Genomic DNA, 22,414 nt, shown 5'->3' with positions numbered 1-22,414 from the left:
TAAGAGATGCACAGTCGGTCTACGACTCAGCTTCGTTAATCCATAATAAATATTTGAATTTTGTGTTTTTTTCTTGATAATTTTTTTTACATTAAGTTCCCAATAAAACAACAATTTAATTTTTGGTCCTTGATACTTTTTTTGTCCATGATAAATTTAAAAAATTTGTATTACACACACACATTTATAGTCGATTATCTCACACACACTTATAATCGATTATCTCATATAAAAAAAGATATATTGAGACTTACTTTAATTTTAAACACTAATAACATACTTGTTCTTTAAGCAAATATTGTGAAATAATATCGTGCATGTTTGGTTTGAAATTGGAAATAATGTGATGTGCATTTCAATGCAACGATACAAATAAGATAAACACAAAAGAAAGAATCTTAGTTCATTAGTAAAATTACTTTTACCTCAAATGTATTTTTTCAACTCTACCTCAAATGTAATTTTGCAACTCCAAATCAAACATGTCTCACCATTGGTGAAAAGAAATTGAGAAGAAAAATTAATTAGTATAAAAAAAGTTGGTATGTAGGAATTATAGCATGCAAGTTAGTATTAGGTCTGAGGGCTCTATAGGTGTTGAATTTTCCAGGTATTAAAGTTAAGAGTAGGGATTTTAATAAACCGATTCAATCTGATATAGATGGAAAAAATTGATTAAAAAAAACTAAAAATCAAATAGATCAAAACTATCATATAACTTATATCTATTTATGAAAAATACATTAAGTTAAAGAATTTTTTTTACTACCCATTTGAGTTATGATGGGTAAATATATTATTATTAGTTACATAGTGACATATAAATGAAATATTTGATATTTAAATTATTTTTTATTATATATCTTATTTCTTATTTAATATTTTCTAAAAAAAATAAAAGGAAGAATAAATCCAAAATCTGATCAAATCCAAATGTTTTAAATTGGGTCAGATTAAAATTTTAAACTAAATCAATTGGATGATAAATAAATAAAATCAAAATGATGAGATCGAATGATTTTTTTCTTCAAAATCGATTCAATTTTTGTGAACATTCTTAATTAAGAATAATGATATACAAATTATTTTTTATTTTAAACATCCAACCAATATAAATAGGTGCAGGTAACATCAGTTTTACATCATAGGTTGCACACTTGCACCTACTCTGACGACGCTAGCTAGGTTCAGATTTTATTTTTGTTTTACTTATATATTTGTTTCTTATAATTGACAATTGTAGTATATTACTTATACTGTGATAGGTAGAGACGAGAAAAATAAAATAGATGAAAATAAAAGAATAAAAGTAAAAATAGATAAATAAAATTCAAACTAAAGTGATAGATTTTAGAAAAACAAAAAAGAAACGAGTAAACAATGACAAATAGTACAAGTGAGCATCTTCATTTTTAAAATCGACTCTCTCCTCTATCTAATAAGATAAAAACAAACATATTTCCATCTTCAGATACAAGCACGATATTATTGTTAACCTATTCTGATTTTGTAGGGAAGAATTTGTGTCTAACTCTAATAAAATACATTATTGGTGAGAGATAAAAAAACTTTAAATGTAATTAAATTTTGAATTGATAATTAATTTCCGTCTAAATGATATACGTTGGGATCTCATAAAGGATATATGTGTGCGATAAAAAAATTCATAAAAACTTAAAAAATTTCTCACATATTTATCAAATAAATTAGAAATATACTATCACACTGCACGAATAAGAATACAAGTTATTTTAATTTTTTCTCTGGATTGCAATATCTAATTTTTGTTGGTCACTTTCTACACACACTTTTTCGAGAAGACAAAAAAAAAAGATAAAAAGAATTATGTACTGATAAAAGTTTATTATTTTTTTAAATAATTATCTTAAAGTTTTACATAATTATAAGTTTGTAATAATTGTGCATTATACGATAAATTTATTAATTTTTTAAATAATTATTTTAAAATAATTTAAATGATAATTTATGATTAAATAATAACGTATAACTGTCTTTTAAGTGTATACACATTTAACTCAAAATGAAATTGAATCTGCCAACTGGATTAATACCCGCTCCCACTAAAATATTATCTTTTCAGAGTTCTAAAATGAATGTGTAAAATTTGAATTATTTAGTATTTTTTTTTTGGATAATGATAGGATTAATTTTGATATAATTATTTTTAAGTTATAAAATTTAATTTATATATATATATATATATATATATATATTTAAATATTTCAATTGTAAATTTATATTAAAACATGTATCTCAGTATGTAAAATTATTATTTTTTATTAGTATTGAACTCAGTATGTCAAATATCTCAGTATCTCGGTATGTAAAATTAATTTTAATTGCTAGCCAGATGAAAACGTATTGAACTCGTAAGTTCATGCTGCCAGGACAAGAAAAAAAAAGCTTTTTAATAAATTTTATGGAATCTTATGCATAAATTAGTGGTATGTTTAGATGAGGAAAAAATAACAATCATATAATTTAGTAAAAACCAAAGAACAAAAGTATTTTCAAAATAATACATTTAGTCCTTTTTATTTTAATTTTTTTTCTCATTTTCTTTTCGGTTTACCAATCATATAATTCATACTTTACCGGTTCATGCAGGTAGTTTTTCTTGATTATTCTGGTGGAATTCAAACCCCTGGTTTTTGCGTCTCTATTTATCACATCAAATAAGCTTCCAAATAAGATCCTTGTACAATAAATTTCAGTTGACGTCCGTCCATCAAGAGCTTAAGTTGACAGAAGCTTGCTGTCAAATCAAATCAAACCTTTTAAACCAGCACATGACAATTATTTCGCTTTTTTCTTTTACCAAAATATATATTTTACTTTTTTTTAACGGTAATATGTTTTACTTTTAAAATTATATGTAAAAACTAACAAAGATTAGCATAGGTGGTTCAGGGATTGATTTCTTGTGTTGATCCTTACTTATGAATTAAATTATGTTAGAAGACAACATAAAATAGTGTTTATGATTTTAGATGAAAATTAGTCCTTGTTTTCGTTAGTTATATAATTAAACTTTTTCATTAATTCAAACGATTGTAGCTACATGATATTTTTAGTGACGACATGATAAATAATTATTGTCATATATCATTGTCACACTTAATCTAAATAATTATTATATGTCAAAAAGTTTACTTTTTGATTTAGTAGTTGCACCTGGCAAATTGTTGTCATTTTAATTTTTAAATTTAATCATTTATTGATATTTTGATTCTTAAAAATAACATGTATTATTCTTTTAGTCCCTAAAAGTACTTTTTAACTTTCAATTAAGGGTGAGTTTATTTAAACTTAAAAAAATAATTTTAAAATAAGCTTTCTTTATATAAACGTTTTGTAAGAAACATATAAGATTTACTTCTTAAAATAAGTAGGTTTTTTTAAGCAAAAGCAGTTTAGACAAAACAAAAAGAACTGCTTATTTTATTAAAATAAACATTTATTTGAATAAATAAGTTTAAACAAACTGACTTATTAGTATACACATTAGCATATTTTCTTACTTATATTATTTTTACAATTTTATCATTTAAATTATACTATAAATATGAAACTAATTTAATGAGTACATTACAATAGTAAGTGTTAAATCAAAAATATTATTAACAAAATTTTATAAGGTTTGAAATCAAATACTCTACTCAAATTAAGTTATTATATGCTGTAAAATGTTAAATTTATTTATTTATTTTATGAAATAATGATAATTAAGAAAAAGAAGTTTAAAAAAACTTGACCTATTCATTAATTAATCTATTAGAATATTTAATTATAATACAACTTTTTATTTATTTAATTATAAAAAAAGCTATTTTAAATTTTATTTAGATGACAATTATAACACACATCAATCATCGAAGAAATTTAAAGTAGATCTATACTAATTAAAATACTCAATAGAAATATCATGTATTTCAAATAGTAAATAATACGTGTGCTTTATGGCACTGAAGTTGAAAATAATTAGTAATAAAATAGTGTTACAAGAGATCTTAAGAGAAGCAAATTAAGTTGCAGATCAATTGGCAAAATAGATTTTTAACAATATATTTTAATTTTCATGATTATGATTTTGCTTTTGATTGATTGCTTATACTTTAAGAGCTTATATGGCTTAGACATGTATTCCTTTTCGAGAGGCTTTTAGTCTTTTTTTATGTCAATTATCTAAAAAAAACAGAGAAACATTAGTAACACCATTTTATTCTTTTTTCTTTTGACAAAAGCCACACCACTTTTATACACCTTTTTTAACGCGTACTTTATATAATTTATTGAAAACTACTAAATTAGTAAAGTGATAAATCATTAAATAAGAAGTGAAACTCACATAAAATTATAATTTTTCATAGATTTTAGCTTATAATTGTTAAATCTGGTTGTGTCCAAGTTACATTTGAGTGTACCAAACAATTATACCTCCTAAGATTTTGATATTAATAAAATATAAATTTTATGTACTAATCTTTCATGCTTAAGTTATAGATTATTTTATCTTTATGAGATATAAGCAGAAAAACATGAACTGAAGAGTTCTGGATGATAGGCAAAGTATTAGCCGCTAGATGATACTGCTTCTGCGTCCAACCCTGAAAAGATAAATGCTTTTGCACTTGACTCACAATGCAAAAGCAATGGAAAAGTTACTCAATCTTCAAGAACAAAAAATAATCACAAGAAATTAACGTCCATAGACTCAGTAAAAAATTCGTGCTTTAGCGCACAAAAGGAAAGATTTAAAATATCTTGTTTTGACAATCTTAATTCCTTTTGTCTTATGCTACTAACGTTTCTTTTAACCTGTACGTTGAAAGTCAACTTTGAGCACCAGACGACACTAATAAAATGTACTTCTCTAAAGATATGCTGCAAAAAGCGTTTGTGGTCTCTACTTTTTCTCTTTGCACAATAGCGACCTCGTGTCAAGTGCCAAAGCTACTAGACAACGGCTAGCTGGAATCTCTCAACAGATCAAAACTCTAAAGTCTACATAAAGCCCGAAGATGTTCGTGTTAAGGTTGTCAAAAAACAAGAAAATATTATAAGACAAAATGAACCAGTGTTGTAACGCTGTCAGTTCACTGGACGAAGGAAACTTGAGTGAATTGAGTGAACCTTAACATTGCTAAGTTAGCAAGTTTCATAGTATTCAAACTTATTGTGTAAACACTAATTGAGTGTTAGAATACTTTTTCTATCAAACATATATTATTTGTGAAAATTAGGAGTGACTTAGTGACAAAAAATACTTTGGTCTTAATTTTAGAGGGAGATTAAGTGTAGTGTCAAAAGTGGCCTAAAGAGTACTCATTGTAGCCATAAGTGATATAGAGAATACTTGGTTGTAATCAAATATTTGATTAGTGAAATCCTTTAAGGTTTGACGGAGAATTGAACGTAACTTGAGAGTTGGAGTGAACCAATATAAAACCTTTGTGTTTTCATTATTACTTATATATAACTTGTTCTTTTCCTTAAGTCACTTCAACACTATCATATCTAAATTTTGTGAATTAGTTTTCCAAGCACAAAGCTATTTTGAACCCTTTAGACGAAATCCTTCGTCCATTGATATTTGCTTTAAGAAAAGTCTTTTATAGTTTTTGAAAGACCAAGTTTTATCTATTATATTATTCAACCTCCCTTCTATCGAGTTTCATGTATTTTAATAATAAGAAATGTATTTAAAAATAAAGCATTTAATGTTTTAAAAATACAAAGTAATACTTAACATACAAAGTAATGTTCTTCCTTCATTGAAGTGTAACTTTTTAACATCTTTGAGGAGAAAAGAACATTTGTGAAGTTAGAAATAATGTCATGAATCAAATCAAAGAACAATGTTGACTCGATTTTAAAAAGTAAGAGATTAAATTAAATTTTTTAATAATAAAACAACCAAATAAAATAAATTGAATAAAAAAAGAGACTAAAAGAATAATTTAGGTTAATTTAATACTATTCCTGAAATCAATTAACTCAACATATGAAAAAAAGATATGCATATTTATGACACTTGTTATTGACCGGCAAGATGATTAAATTTGATATGTTAATGTTAGAATTTGAATTTTATCCTAACTTAATCCTACAAAAGTAACCTATTAGGTAAGGATTATTTCTCTTCTTGTATATATGAGATATCCATTACACTCTTTTATATCAAGAATTTGACATCTTGAGAATAAAGTTTATAGGACTAGATTACGTAATCCAGTAACAATCCGATAGTGAGAGCTGTCCTTAATCATCTAACAAATTTCTCCGTTGAATGTAATGAACTAATAATAAACCTACAAAAATTTGTAATGAAATGCCAAAATAAAATTAAATAATTCAGTAAACCAGAAGTTTCCACAACTTAAATAATTGCTGCACTCTTCCCATGTATTAAAATATAATATAAAAGATATATTGTTGGTGGGAGATGATTTAGTTAATAAGAATCCAAACCATTCATGTGGACTTGGAAATTTGGAATGAAGTGTTCTTCCGTTCACTACTTCACTTGGGCTAATTTGTACCAAAAATAAATAATACAGTGATTAATAATAACTCTTACAATTCCACAAACTAATAGTAAAACTGTCAAAGGACAAGAAAAGCCTTTCAAAATCCACTTGCAGAATTTAAATGTTAAGTTCACTTCTATTTTTTTCTTTTTCCTCACATGCATTCTTTCTAAAAGACAATTTTATTGTCCAATACTAAATATGAATATTTTTTTTCAACAAAAATTTGATCATTAATTCATTATGTAATAAAAGACTAGTGTATCTCCTTAGATTCAATTTTGGTTGCATCTACTCTAAATTTCCTTGATTGTGAATTTCCTTTTCTACCAAACAGAGAAACCCAACTTTTACTATGTATCCACTTTCGGTCAATTAGCCGCATATTGTTGGATCTTTTTAAGACATATTTATTCTCACAAACTAAGTGTGTGTTTGGTTTTACGCTTCTCATTAGACGCACGTAATTGTTACCTCAACGTGATTTCAATAAGTTTAGCACATGTTTGGTTTCATTTCTTCTAATCGATTCGGCCCCAAGAATCAATTCTAAGGTGAAGCAACTCTGGGTTGCTTTCACGACAAAGAAAATTGATTTTATTTCTTGAGTTTGATAATTTCTCTTCTTCGCCCTTACTATGATGTCTATTTTATGATTTTATTATGTTTTGACACAGGGATGGAGGATAAGCTGTACACACGACACTAATGTTGGTTTCTGGCATAATAGCTGTACTCAAAGTGTTTGTGAAAATGGTTCAGTGGGGAAAATTTCTGGATTAGAAACAGGTTAAGGGACAGTGGCATGATGACATCTAGCATTTGATAGCAAGTGTTTTTATTCTTTGTGAAAGTCGTTTTATTAACAAACTTGTTTCATCCTCGCAACCGTGTTGTTTAATTCTTGGATGGCTTATATATCACCTCACAGCTTCCTCATCAATGAATATGTTATAATTTAAAGTAAGTTAAAGCAATTTGAACTCGGATGGAAATTTGTGATTCGCTGGCTGTCAGTCATTAAAGTGTGTTAATTATTAAATTATATATAAAGATTAGAGAGAGATATCAAAATAACTAAAAGTACATTTTGGTAATTACATATTTAAAATCAATTTTAATTTAAAGTATCCAAAAAGACCTTTTATTTAAAAAATAATTTCCTAATATTTATTATCCAAACAAAAATCATGTAATTTTAAAATTAATTTTAACCATAATCAATTCTATAAAATTAAGTTAGTCTAAAATCAATTCTATTCACGTATATCTAAATACACACTAAATTCCTTAAACTCTCCTATTCTAGTCATGGCTTCGTAAAATTGGCTTGCTACTTTATGTTTTTGTTTTTCTTTTGACTCTATTAAGCCTATTCTCACATACGAATTTCTTGTACAATTCATTCTATGTGAAAAAGTTGCCGTTACCTGTTCCACCTTGCTCTCACTACATACACTGCGACCATTGTTCTCAATAATAACAACCCTTGAAACTGTCAACACCACAATAACATGAGAAGAAAAAAGAAGTGTTCCAATCGGCCAAGAGCTAAATATTGATTTCTTGAAATACTAACATTTATTTATGAAGATAATATTTTACAATAAATATTTTATAAGCATTAATCAGAAATAAAATTCCTAATTACATGATAAAAAAACAATATAATTGATAAAAAATATTACATCAGTGACGTGATACTGTGCTGATAAGTGGACAGCTAGTAGGATTTTCAGGCCCTATCCCATCTCTGAATCGTGCAGCTTTATATTATATGATATCACTTCATGAGATGCTCCAAAACTTTCACAAACTAAGCCAATTCAATTTATGTGCATAGTACAATTATGGACCATCATCTAACGATTTTAAGTGAGTAGGGTAGCTGCACGCCCTAAGGTACTAACTTACCTCTGGTTTCCGCACATGATAGAGGGACGGCTACTAATTTAGATCATTTGCATTTTTCTTTTTTATATTATGATTGACATATGGAATTGAATTTTGATTGAAATTGTACACTATGATGGTATGTGTAATATGGGTTAGGACAAAGATCAAGTTGAGATTATAAACTTAAGCTTAATCCAGATTAACATTCGTCAACGAAATTAGTTGTGGCTGTTGTTTCCTACAACGATTGATGGTGATTCGAAACTAGATTCATAGCCAATGGTTTGTGTATGAGGCCAAAAAATAAGACTATTGATGGTTTGTATTAGGGGTAACTCTTGCAATCATGGTTGAAGGGATGCGTGAGATTGAACCTCCCCTTTCATTTGAAACAAGAGAAAACTTTGTTTTGTAACGCCAAAAATCACTTCATATAAAGTACAAGTCACGTTGCTGTCACTTTGATGCAACTTTTGAGGGAAAAAAACAAAATAAATTATACGTACGAGAGATTATAACTTTTTAATTATCTAATTATTGTATCTTATCAATCTTGCATATGTTGAAAGCATTTCAAACGACTTAAATTGCCCCAGCTGTCATCAACCTTATCTAGGTGCATTGGTGTAAAGGGTTATTGAAATCGACAATAATAATGTAAGAAGTTGAATGAAGTATATTTTGTATACTTTGGGTTCTTACTTTGATAAGATATTTTGGCCTGTACGACTTAAGATCAAATTGACAATACTAGTTCGGATATTGGAGATATTGCATTGTTTATAATAATGCAAGTGTTATAAAAAAAAAATACACCACTAATTAAAAATATCATGGATAATTTTATTGCAATGTTGGGCATTGGAATGTGGAATACTACTAAAATCATGACATGACCAATAAGAGATGGATGCAGAAAAGTACAATTGAGGTACTGCTGCATGCTTTGAATTTGGCAACTAAATACTTTCTTAGTATTCATTCATTCATATGAAACGATTACTTCGAGTGTTCTGTTGGGGTTTGTGTTAGGAATTGTTCCCTTGAAACAGTATCTTATGTTTCAGAGATGCCAAGCACTAGCGCTAGCATGTGGCACTTTTCTTTTTTTGGGGTCAGGGATTTGACCCTATGGGATTCGATCCTAGTAACTATATTAACTACATAGGTCCTAAAAAATTAAAATGGACCCGATCCCATTTGATATTTTTTTTATAACTCCTCACTGTTTAATTTGAACATGTGAAGTTATTACTTATGAGTGAACCAAGGACTGACAGCTTCGGAAAAGAAGCGAAGAAGAGTAGCCGGCAAATTTACACAAGGGGGTTGCTTTTGAAAACTATTTACGGAGGAGGGTTTCTTTTAAAACAAATTACGGAGGGGGTCATTTCTGGACGTGGGTGCCGCCATTGACACTGGCGGGAAGCTTGAACCGCTAGGAACAATGGCGAAATAGGGGGTGCCGCTATTGGCATTTGCGGGACAGGCTGAGGAGAGAGGGAGTACCGCCAACAACAATGGCGGGATGGGCTGACTAGGAGAGAGGTGGGCAGTCCCGCCACTCCCTTCTGCGGGACACATTCAGCTGCCTGCAACCCTCTACTATAATTGTATTATTATAAGAGGAGGTTTCGTAAATACTCTAACTTTTTGGCTGCTATGAATCAGAATAAAAAAAATATATATTTAGCTGCTAGCATGTTGTATTATCGTATTCATATTGACAACCTCCTTTCCACAATCAGATTCAAAATTCAAATCTTAATTAACTTTTAGATATAAAATAAATCATGCTAAAAAGATATTTGTTCTGTGTGTATTCATATTCATGATCCCTAACAAATATTAGCTAACATTTTTTAGAGATAAAAAAAAACCTCCATTCCATATCAATTTGTGGCCTCCAAGCTCCAGGTTTTTAAGTAAAATTTCGATTTCGATTATTGGAGTATTAATTCAGACCGTGAATTATTTGGAGTAATAATGTGCATATCCTTTTCACTTATATAATTAAAATTTAATTTTGCAAATTTATTTAATTAAATTATATTTTGAATATATATAATAATATTTTATTGAAAATTAATTATTATTTAAACTAAACGAGCATTTTATTTTAAAATAATATTTTATTAAATAGAAAACATTAATAATTGTTGTTCTTAATTATGAAAGTTATATATTTATAGACTAACCCAAATGGAATAATTTAATTTTTATCATTTCAATTCTAACATCATGTCAATAGTTATATATACCTATTAAAGAAAAGTCTAACCCAATTGATTATGCATGGGGTAGATGTTATAAACCTCTTCATCATTAATGTCATTCATAAATCAGCCTCCTAAAGACCAGTAAAGATTTTAAGATATAATTAATTTTTTTTATCTCCTTTTTTTATTTTACTCCCTAGTAAATATAACTCATGATAAGACAGGGATACAAAAAAATATAGAGTAAACATATATAAGATAAAATAAAAATTAAATATATAGATACAAATTTTAATATATATATATTTTTTTATTTATGAATCAAGTTCAACGAATCGAAATTATGTTTAAATTAGTCTAGTTTATTTTCGATCCTACTTTTTTTCATTTGTATGTAGATATGTAATTGACATAGGTATATCCGTATATGGGTAACAAGCATGCCCCCAGTGAAAATGCTTGCCCCATAAAAGTGACAAAATGCAAACACGAAAGCTAGCTGAAGCACATTCTAAGTGGATCGAAATTAAGAATATCTCAGCAGCCGACATATATATAAATGAAATGAATTATCTTTTATATATGATCATATAAATTATCTGAAAAGAAAAAACGTAGAAGCTAGCCTCGCCGGTGGGCAGCCAATCAATCAGAAATTGAAAAAGTAATTGATTACTACTGATTAGGCCACCAATAACTAATAACTAATACCAATACGTGCATTTGAAATGAAAATGATAGCTTTCTGGATCAAGACTGCACTATATATAAATGAAAGATGAGAGGGAAGAGATATAGTATATATAATGCTAGTGCTCATGTATATATGTGAAAGAGAGGGCGACGTATAAAACCTGGGAATCAGAGGCTGAGTTCAGAAATCTTGAGCAAATTTACGGAAGGTGTCCCGCATAAGGGAGTAGCGGGACTGTCCAAATTTACGGAAGGTGTCCCGCAAAAGGCAGTGGCGGGACTGCCCACCTCTCTCCTAATCAGCCCATCCCGCTATTGCTGTTGGCGGTACCCCTCTCTCCTCCCGCAAATGTCAATAGCGGTACTCCCTCTCTCCTCAGCCTGTCCCGCAAATGCCAATAGCGGCACCCCCTATCCCGCCATTGTCACTGGCGGTTCAAGCTTCCCGCCAGTGTTAATGGCGGCACCCACGTCCAGAAGTGACCCCCTCCGTAATTTGTTTTAAAAGAAACCCTCCTCCGTAAATAGTTTTCAAAAGCAACCCCCTTGTGTAAATTTGCCAAGAGTAGCCCCCATCTCCTACTACTATCTACAAAATTCATTATATTTGTTGAAGTGCGCGTATAATTGTTGGATACCCAACTAGAACCAATTAGACACCTATGCGCAAGGCATAAAAAAAGAAAAATATAGGCTTAATAAAAAATTATTAGGTAGTTTAAGATTATTATTAGTCTATAACATCTATTAAGTTTTTAATTTATGAAATTTTTTATTAATATTTGATTATATGTCATCTGAAGATTAATTTGAAACATCTAATTTAGGACAAATAATAATTTCTCGTATAATAATTAATATAACAAAACAAAAAGAGAGACAAAATAAATGATAAGTGTTAAAAATGTGTTGTATAAAATGTTGAAATGTCTAAATATCATTTCTCATGCCACTATTTGCAAAAATTATGTGTGCATAAAGGTATATGATATTTGGATATTTCATTATTTTAAACACATTAATTTTAAGAGGAGAATATTTAAGTGGAAATTTCACATGAGGGAATCCAATTCCCATCATCTATCCTTCTTGTTTTTCTTTAGGTGTCTCTTCCTATCATATCATTATCACGTGTCATATATATGATTTCTCTCTCTCACTAAGTGTTAAATAACAATTTTTGGATGTCCAAGTATATTTTTCTAAAATATTATGTTTTAATAGATAAAATAATTGATGCCTTCACACTATAAATAAAAATTTAAACTATTAATCAATCATAATATAAAGAAATTTTGAATATGTATATTAAATTTATTATTTTATAATTATATTAAAATTCATATCTATCATGATTTTTTATTGGCAATATAAATCCTTTTAGATTGAAATTTCATAAAAATTAAGCTCTTTAATTATGATTATATATAATGAAATTTCTTTTTCTTTTTTATTATGTTATAGACTAATCCTGTTCACGGTTCATAATCGTTGTTAGTTTAAAAGAATTTTACATATGAAAGAAATCAAATATAAATTATTTTAAAAAATAAACTGTTTCTTCACATATAAACATATTAAAAATTTATATCACTGCATCAAACTTATGAATTATGAAAATTCTTTTGTTATTATAAAAAAGGATTAAAGTAAAAATATAAAAAAATATATTATTTTAAAATTTAAGGGTAGATAAATGAGTAGCTCAGTTGTTATTAAAAGGACTCTTAAATTTAAATTCAAATTTAAATTAAAACATGTAGGTCTTACTAGTAAAAAAAAATAGATAAATTCCATTTAATTATTCAGTGGTAATATACTTTACGAAAGAAAGTAGCACAAATAGTACGAAATGAGAACGCATATCAAAGCCTTTTTTTTTCAAATAAATCTTAATTAAAAATTAAAATTTATAAAATAAGATTTGACAAAATAAAAAAGGTTCGTAAAACTATAAGAAAAGTGTTTCATGCTAATTAATATTTCCCTTAATTATTTAAAGGGAAATATCTCATCTGTCATTCATTCCTTGTCTCCCATTTTGCCACACTTCAAGTTATGGGTTAAACATCTTTGAGTTGTGCTTTTAAGTGTTATGCCCATTTTCTCGTTAAAGAAAAACATTGACAAAAATCATGTGTATCTGTGGGTGTACGAAATTTACTCAGGCCAAACATTTCGTTGTCTTCTCAAAGGACATAAACCAAACATTTTCTATTTTTCTTTTTCCAGTTCAAACAAAATTATTCTTTTGAATCTTTTCATAAGCAAAAAAAGAAAAACTATTTTTCGGCACCATAGTAGCATTTCTGATGTCGATGCATATCTTTAACCTTTTTGGCTGGTCTTCATCACAAGAAACCTAATTTTTTTGTCGGTGCATTTGTCTCACAACGTAAAAAACTCTTGTTCTTTTTTTTTTTTTTTGAAAATCGCCATAAAATATTTGTCATGAAAGATATTCTTAGAAAAATATCACTTTATTTTTTCTTTTTCTATATTTTTATGATCAGTTTCTTATATGGAATTGTGTATTTCTTTTTGTTACAAGGGCAACTACTTGAAACCCTACAGCAAAGAATTCGAAAATTCTTACATTCTTCTATCATAGGAACCGATCATAAGAAATGATATAGAAATTGATTATAAGTACTTTAAATGTGAAGATAGCATTATTATTAAGACGAATTTTATCCTTGTTTTTAGGTTACAAGGGCTATGTTTTAAAATTGACTAAAATTGATTTTGATAAATTAATTTTGAACCATTTGATGTATTTCAAATACTAATGTTTAGATTATCTCAGCTATAAATTTATATTGAAATGTGCATTTTTCATTGAAAAGTATAAGAATTAATTTTCAAAGGCCAAAGCAAACAAGAGTAATACAAAATGCGTTAAGGAATAATTTAAAAACTTTGGTAATATTAATCAAAACTTCAGTGATCTGGATGGGCCATGTTCACTGATAAAAAAACGTTGACACCATTCTGGATTATGGATGTCTAGGTCCAGAAAGTGGGCTAATTACTTAACGCAACAGTATATTTACTATGGTGCATCCAAATTACATTATGAATTAGATAATCCGTAGTACAATTAGAAAGTGTCATTGACCAACAAAGTTAATAAGACCTATCTCATGTGCCTACGTGTAAAGTTAGTTTATTTTGTTAAAAAAAGAATTAATTTTTTTTCTCAAACTTTGTGTTATATTTTATTCTTCTTAAAATAAGTATCGTATTTGAGAAAAATATTTATTCTAAAATAAGTATCACATTTAACTTTTTAATGTAATATTAATTTTTTTAATAATATCCATAATGAGTGTCATTTTAATTTTTTAATATAATATTAATATCAATATTGTTTTATAAAATTATTATTATTTTTATTTATTTAACAATTTTTCTTGGTCTATATAAAACAACAGACGCTTATGTTAGAAGGGAGAGTTACCATATAACAATAATTTCCTCTGAAACTGATGGTTATCAAACTTGCATTAATTCTGGTGCGAGTTCCTTTGAAGTACCAATGCTAACTAATCTATAGAGAAAAGAAGTAGTTAAAATGTGATATCTTGTCAAAGTAATAAGAGAATAAAAGAACGTAATCAATATGTGTAGATGACTTTTCTGAGTTCTGAAATGGGTTTGCTTCCATCTGATTCATCCTTGGTCACATTTGAATAGTTGACTGGGTGTTTGGGTCAATGTGTTTAACTAGTTTTAATTTGAATATAAATAAATTGTGTTAAAAATGCTGAGGCATATTGTTAATACTTAATAGTAATATATGTGTATCTGTGTACATAGCTAACCAGTGCTTTTCTTTTTTAAAAAAAGAAGCTAACTAGTGCTTTAATGATAATGTATAAGAAATTAAAAATTAAAAGTTTTTGTTAAAAAATGTAACATTTAACATTACCAATATATCTTTGTCATGATTTTCAATATAAAAAATGTTTAGTTTTTAACTATTACCTAAAAAAACCATATATATGAACTCATAAAAAAAAACTATGCTTTGTGTCCCACCATCTCCCTTTAGGTTTTTTTGGTTTGGGACTTCGGGGAGGGGAGATTGTTTGACAATCAGAAGCATAGGATTAATTCATACCCCTTTTCCCCTATTTTCGATTTTTTATTTTAGACAAAACAGGTCAATGCAGTCCAAAATAACAATTTAAACTGTGGCGAATATTGCGATATGCCTAAAACACATCTCAAAATAAAATGAAACCATTTGAAATCATTTGACACAAGTTGAAATGATTCGAGACACAGAAAACTGTCTCTAAACTAAACTTTAAAGTTAACTCCTCCATAACAATTGAATTTGTTAAACTTTGATGCCTTCTAAGATTAAAACTTGTCTAATATTTATTTAGATTTATAAGTACTTAAAAAATAAATTCCTCCATACCAGCACTTTATATAAAATTCAAAGATCAAAAGCAAAGTCACGGAGACAAACAAAGACAAACAAAAGGCTACAAAGTTACCCCAAAAAAACAGGAAGGAAGAGAAATAGTTCGAAAAACCTAAACAAACTTGTACAAAACGTAATAAACAACTAAGACAAGTATACATGAGTTTGTGAAAAAGATTATGCAAAAGTATAGAATAATTTTATATTCTCGTCGAATTATAAAATATTCTAAATGATAAGTTTGTTTCTTTTTATAATAATTACGCTAAAAATTATATCAATAATCATTTAATTTATAATTAAATGTTAATATAATTTTATATTATGTACAAACATTAAATTCCATAAGTTTTTGAATTTAAAAACTTAAAAGTTACAAGGCAAATTTCTTATTGGTAATCTAATCATAAAAAAACAAGTATGTCCATGGTTGGGTTCCTTCTCAATAGAAGGAAATGAAATGATATTATTGACCAATATATCAACAAGTTGTTGGTAATGGTGGTTCCATACTTATGTCTCTTAATTAAAGTTTGAGGTTCAATTTTTGGGTTGGGCATGAGTTACAACTAGAGATATCATTTTATCTCAAAATTGACAAATCCAGTATGAGGAAGATTAGTTAAGTGTCAAATAAGAAGTCTTAAATATCTCCTTGCTACATTAATTTTTTTTGTCCAATATAGGTAATTAAGAAGGTTGCATAAGTAAATACATAGCCTAAAAAAATTGGGCTAATCCAATCAATCAACTTAACCCAGCCTGGTCCAAAATGTATTCATCCACATTGAACCTTCCATTGCATTTTGAAAAGTCCATTCTAAAATACAAATTTGTATTCCAAAATGGATTTTCTGGAACGCAATAGTGGAAGTATAGGAAACAAATGGCATGGAGCCAACCCAAATGGCCCAGGCTAGTTTGAATTGACAACCCTGGCCGAAAGCTCCATTTGAGACGATCCGACTTAACACTTAACAGCCATATCAAAAGTTGTGTATAGAACAAGGACCACATTCAACAACTAGAAGACCCATTGAAGACCCGTTTACTATATTGTGACTAGCTCCACCAGGACTATATTTCCACAACTAGGAGAATTTCTAATCCAACCAAGTTTTATACTCTGCCCTTTATTTAACCTCAAATTGAGGTGGAGACAATTCCAAATTTGGTGCAAGTTGCTATTTTTTGCTGTAAAATGATCCTAGTGAGATCATAACCTAAATGCTATGAAAGAACCTAAATATACACTAGGTCAACCTGAGCGGTGGTTATGACTTTTTTTACTACACTTTGAAAATAAAAACTAAATACTAGTAACTTTTTTGAAAAATAAATTATATTTAAACTATGTACTTAAATTGAAGATTTTGTTTGTCGACAAGTTATTTTGAAAATTCTATCTATTGAAATCACAATTGAGAACTTTGAAGTCGAACCCATGACTTTTACTTATTTGAAAGTTTAAAAAAAAGAAATTGATATACTCCTTTCTGTCATGTTATAAGCAACAAAAATCACTTATTTTTTCTCAAATAATTTTATCTTATTTAATAAAATTATCTTTAAAATATCTTTCATTTAATATTCTTTGGACTTTTTTATGTTTAATATCAAATTTTAATTAAATGTGTTTTAAAAAAAAGGCTTATTTTTATTTTGAGATTAATACAATTTAATGAAATTAACTAATTTTTTTAATAAGTGTAAAATCCATTATTTTTAATAGAGACCAAGTAACGTGGGGCTAAAACCTTTTATATTACTCTAAAAATAGGACTACTATTTTATGTGTCAATTTCATATGGGGCAATTATAGCACTTGCTATAAACTAAAACTTGCAGCTGCCTTATGCCCTTATGTAATATAAATGGACAAGGTTCTTTTGAAGCACCAAATGTGTGAAATTCCTCCTATCACAAAGTACCAAAAATATTAAGGAAATTGACCCTACAATGAAGTTACCAACAATGAAAGGACTACAATTTAAGTATGCAGACACTATAGATCAAGTGTGATCAGAGAATGTAAGAAATTATTTCTCTTGTTGATATGTATACATGACAATATAGATCAAATGTGCTGCAGAATCCAGACTCCAGATATAGTCACACCTAAATGTTTGCTGTAAAATTCTTAACTAACAAGCTCATTTGTAGGTTCCCATACCTACACCAGTCTCGCCACCAGCATAAGGTTGGAAGCTTTCCCTGGCCCTTGAGTAGTTGATATAGTAGAATTCAGAAACTATGGCAGTGAAGAAAATAAAAGCAGCACCAGCAGCAAACACTCCCTTCCTAACTGTTTCGCAAGACGGAGGATTCTCTCCGAAGATGGTCCTGTACTTGGTGTGATAGGCATTTTCCACTGATCCAGCCAACAAGCACACCTCAGATATGATGAAAAACACCCTGAAGGAGAAAGTTGCAAAACAAATGTTATCAGTTAAAATGTTAAATACCAAAAGTTTGTCATGGTGTATCATGTATGGAAATTAAATGAAATTAATCAGCTTTGCAAGATGTAAAAATGTCTGACTATTCTACATTTAGTTAAGAGTTAAGACTTGATATCATTATAGGTAATTCATTGAAGAATGATAATGATAATATACCAGCAGATTATGAAAAGGACAACTGCACAGGCCCTTGATCCTCCAGGGTTTAGAGGCTTTCCACAACAGAAGCATCGACTTGCCACCATTATCAGGACTTGACTAACCAAGAGGAACAAAAATGCTCCAACACCATAGCCAGTTGCTATATCAGAGTTATAGACACAGTAATTATAATTCTTTTCATTGTCCGGCACAATGCTAGCCTGCCAATGAAAACAAAGATACATCTTTTATTAAGGAGGAGGTAAAAAGGTAAAACCTCAAAATTTGATTGCATTGTATTTATATAATAGTCACTTATAAGTCATTAAGAGTGAACTGGTGGTGAGGGGTTTTGAAAATTTAGAAGAGATTATAGGTTCAAACTCAATGCCAAAAAAGTAGCAAGGAGTAAAAAAACATTTTATTCCTTCAACCAGAAGAATTATGATAATGCATCTCCTAACTCTTAAAACGGGTTTACCATTACATTTTCACAAGTACTTCACGAAATTTTTGGAAAACTAGATGAATCTTTTGTTTCATATATACCAAAAATTCATCATTTGAACCCTAAGTTACATCTACCAGGATTGAAAAAGAACCTTGACTGCTAAGTTCTATAAGCATTCATAAGTTGCCACTATGCATTAGGGAAACACCTGTGTTAGCTAAGTAGTGATAGATTCATGAGCGGCAAGTACAAAATCTGAAGCTAAGGTGGCACATATGACACCTTTGAAAAAAATAATAAACAGATAGACAATTTTTCATTGTTGAGCTTCAATGAAAGAATTATCAGCCTAAGTTTGATACATGATAAGGTTAAAAAGAAAGAGAAAAAGGAGAGGTCTGAGGCTTCAAGTCACAGAAAACATTTCTTCTTGTATACAAAAAGGACAGTAAAATGTATATACAGATCTAGAGTTCTATTCACAAACATAACCAGAGAGACCACAAACCTATGACATCGATGCCGAACTTCTTCACCCAAGGGAGAAAAAAGTTCAAGATCTGGCATGTCTTGGAATGCAAACAACCAAGGAAAAAAGTCACAGAAACACAAAAAGACGGCAGTTATTTTCATTTGTAAACTTTATCCAATATTACATTCACAACGAGTTTGAAAGAAAGAGCACATTTTCAACAGAAAACAGATCTGGGTATGCCCACATCAGAACAAACTGGGAACTCAATAAATAAATAAAAAACAAAGGTACCCAACATCAAATTTTCAGACTTTAACTCATACAAAGAAATGTAAAAGATTAAAGATTCAAGCTTTGCCCACATTTTCTCATTTCATCAACAATCAAGATAGAGAAAAAAAGAAATGATCTTTTATCCAGCAATGGTTTATTGATCACATGGTTATTCTCAAACCCAGATTTTTGTTTTGGATTCAGAGAGAAAAAAGAGTGAATTGAAATGAGAAAACTCACAGTGCTTCTTCTCTGTTCAGCAGCCACAGCCAGTCCAAAAGCAATCAAATCAAAAACGAAGACAGTGATGAGTAAAAGCTTTGAAGCCATGGTTGAGAGTGGAAAATGTTGCAGAGAAAAGAACAATGCTGGATTTGTTCACTCTCTCTCTCTGTGTTTGTGTTGTGTTGTGTCTTCACTGCTCTTTGCAACTATAAAAGCAAGCTGGATTCCTGACTTTGGAAGTTAAGCAGCAATAAATCACACAAAAAAAAATGTAAAAGGGTAAGATACTTAAAGATTAAAAAATTGTGATGAAAATAATAGAATAGAGAAAAAGAAAAGGACGTGGCATCTGTTGTCTAATATATGAAAATTGGTATTTTACCTGCTAATACAAAGATTACTTACCAGACTATAGGATTCTCCTTTGCTAGGGGAAGTAAACTAGAATGATAGTGTAAGGGGATACATAAATTATTTGTTTGTGTTAGTTATAATCACAATGTGTTACATAATTAAAATGTAAATATGTAAAAAAGATAAAAGAGAATGAATGGATTGATGTGTATATAATTCAAATTTAATTAGAAAATATTAAAAAAATAAACACCCCTTCTTGTAAAATTATCTAATTATAAATGATCAGATATAATTATTGATCTTTATAATAATTATATTAAATTTTATAATTAATGTGATTTTTAATTAGTTGAATGTATATAATTTTTTAGAATGATAGTATATGAAAAATAAAATTTTTATATATGAATTTAATTATAATGTATTAAAAGATTTTTTATATATTTTTATTCAGTCACTCACATACTAACATATTAGATGGTATGTTGATTTTTATAATAATAAAATTTAAAAATTATGCCTTAATTAAATGACAGTATAAGCTTATATGATAATGTATAAAAAAAATTATATTATTATTAAAAATTTATTATTATCATTGTTTTAATTTATATATGAAAGTAAATCTTGAAAACATATAACTCAGGAGGTGGCCTAATGAGGAAGATTTTTTATAACATATATAAGGATTTAGGTTGGATTCTCATTTATTATATATATAAAAAAAATCTTAAGAAGATGATAAATTGATGATCCCATTTCAAGAACAAATAAAATTTCGATTTATGAGTTTCCAAAGTAAAATAAATTTCAAAGTTGTTATTGTTATAATTGTTAATTGTCATTGAATAATTAAAGTGTAATAAATAACATTAGAATGGCCTATTTGTATGTTGGTACCCTTGAATCAAGTTTGATGGGAGAGTCGGTGGGAAACCGACGGTTATTGAAGAATTGAAGAATTGAAGAAGGGGTAGTATGGTAATTCAGGGGGCACGTGAGGGAGATGGAATTGTTGTCGGCGAGGGCATAAACGAAAGAAAAATTACGTAGCAATGAAAGGACAATTGATCAGAAATAGATGATTCTATTCTACAACACAAAGTTAATCAGCTTTTTTTTTTATATATATATATATAAAAATCTGTCTGTATTCCATCGATGAAAAGAAGAAAGAAATCACCACTCTACTTCAATTTATTTTAGAAAATAATTATTCATTTTTATCAATTTCTTGAAAAGTCATTATTTCTAAAAAATAATCATTTCTATATAGATGCTATCAGACCACACAGCTTAGAATTAGATGGCAGAACCTTGCTTTCATTTTCAGCCTTCTCCTTTGTTGTGGGTTGAATACTTGAATTCTTATAATTTGATATTTTAAGCAGAATAAAATTATAAGCAATTGTAACGCTGCTATGTTTAATTAATTATACTTGATAATTGAACCAGCTTATTTTAAAATGAAACTTGCAATGTGTGGATTAAATGACATGATTATTTTATTTTAATTAGAAATTTCAAATTTAAGTTGTATGTATCTGTGTCAAATATTTAGAAGGAATGTTTTGTTATTGATAATGATCTTATCTAATTTGAACAAAATTTTACGAAAAGATATGTGATTTAGACCAAAAATTAAAATGATTATCCTATTTCTCTATTGATTATAAAAATAAGCAGTATGCATAGACACATGACTATGACTAGGAATTGTGAGGAACATTTGTTATTTTTTTTAAGTTTACTAAGTGTATATAACAGTGCAACCTTCCTGAAAAATGAAGACTTTTATATGATTGCTTGCAGAGTCAAGTTACAAAATATTGATTCTACACTCATAATTAAAGGTCGGATTCTTTATTTCGGTTTTCCTTCTTATATTTTATTAATTTTATAGGGTTTTTGAAATCAAGAGTAGAGATTTAACTTCCTTTCTCTATCCGAGTATATTCGGGAAATTTTATTTTAATTATTATCTTTGTACACGAGAAATGCGTAGTCTCATTTTGATTCCTTTTATCAATTAACTCAACCTAAATAACATGAATGTGTATTGGTATGAATAAGATCCTCTAAATTAGGAAGTCTTATCGTTTTTGTTCTTCAATTTGAAGCTGTTGTGTAGTGGTAACGAGGAGGAGGATTTCGGCGATCCTCAATGGATGACTTCAATAATGACACCAAGGCTATGTTTGAGAAAACGTCACATCCCATACAACAGAAAAGTAAT

The 22,414-nt window shown here is 28.4% G+C and overlaps 1 protein-coding gene across 1 annotated transcript; it reads right to left on the bottom strand.

Annotated features, from left to right (window-relative positions):
* Positions 1 to 17,757: 17,757 nt before the first annotated feature.
* On the bottom strand, positions 17,758 to 20,000 carry LOC100499677 (uncharacterized). The gene is given in 3 exon segments (NM_001251276.2): positions 17,758 to 18,209; positions 18,413 to 18,618; positions 19,837 to 20,000. Coding segments are annotated over 3 exon segments (558 nt in total). The 5' UTR covers positions 19,927 to 20,000; the 3' UTR covers positions 17,758 to 17,947.
* Between the last annotated feature and the right edge of the window lie 2,414 nt (positions 20,001 to 22,414).

Source organism: Glycine max, chromosome 12, assembly GCF_000004515.6.
Source record: "Glycine max cultivar Williams 82 chromosome 12, Glycine_max_v4.0, whole genome shotgun sequence".
NCBI classification, from domain to species: domain Eukaryota; kingdom Viridiplantae; phylum Streptophyta; class Magnoliopsida; order Fabales; family Fabaceae; genus Glycine; species Glycine max.
This window is presented reverse-complemented; position numbering and strand designations above follow the sequence as displayed.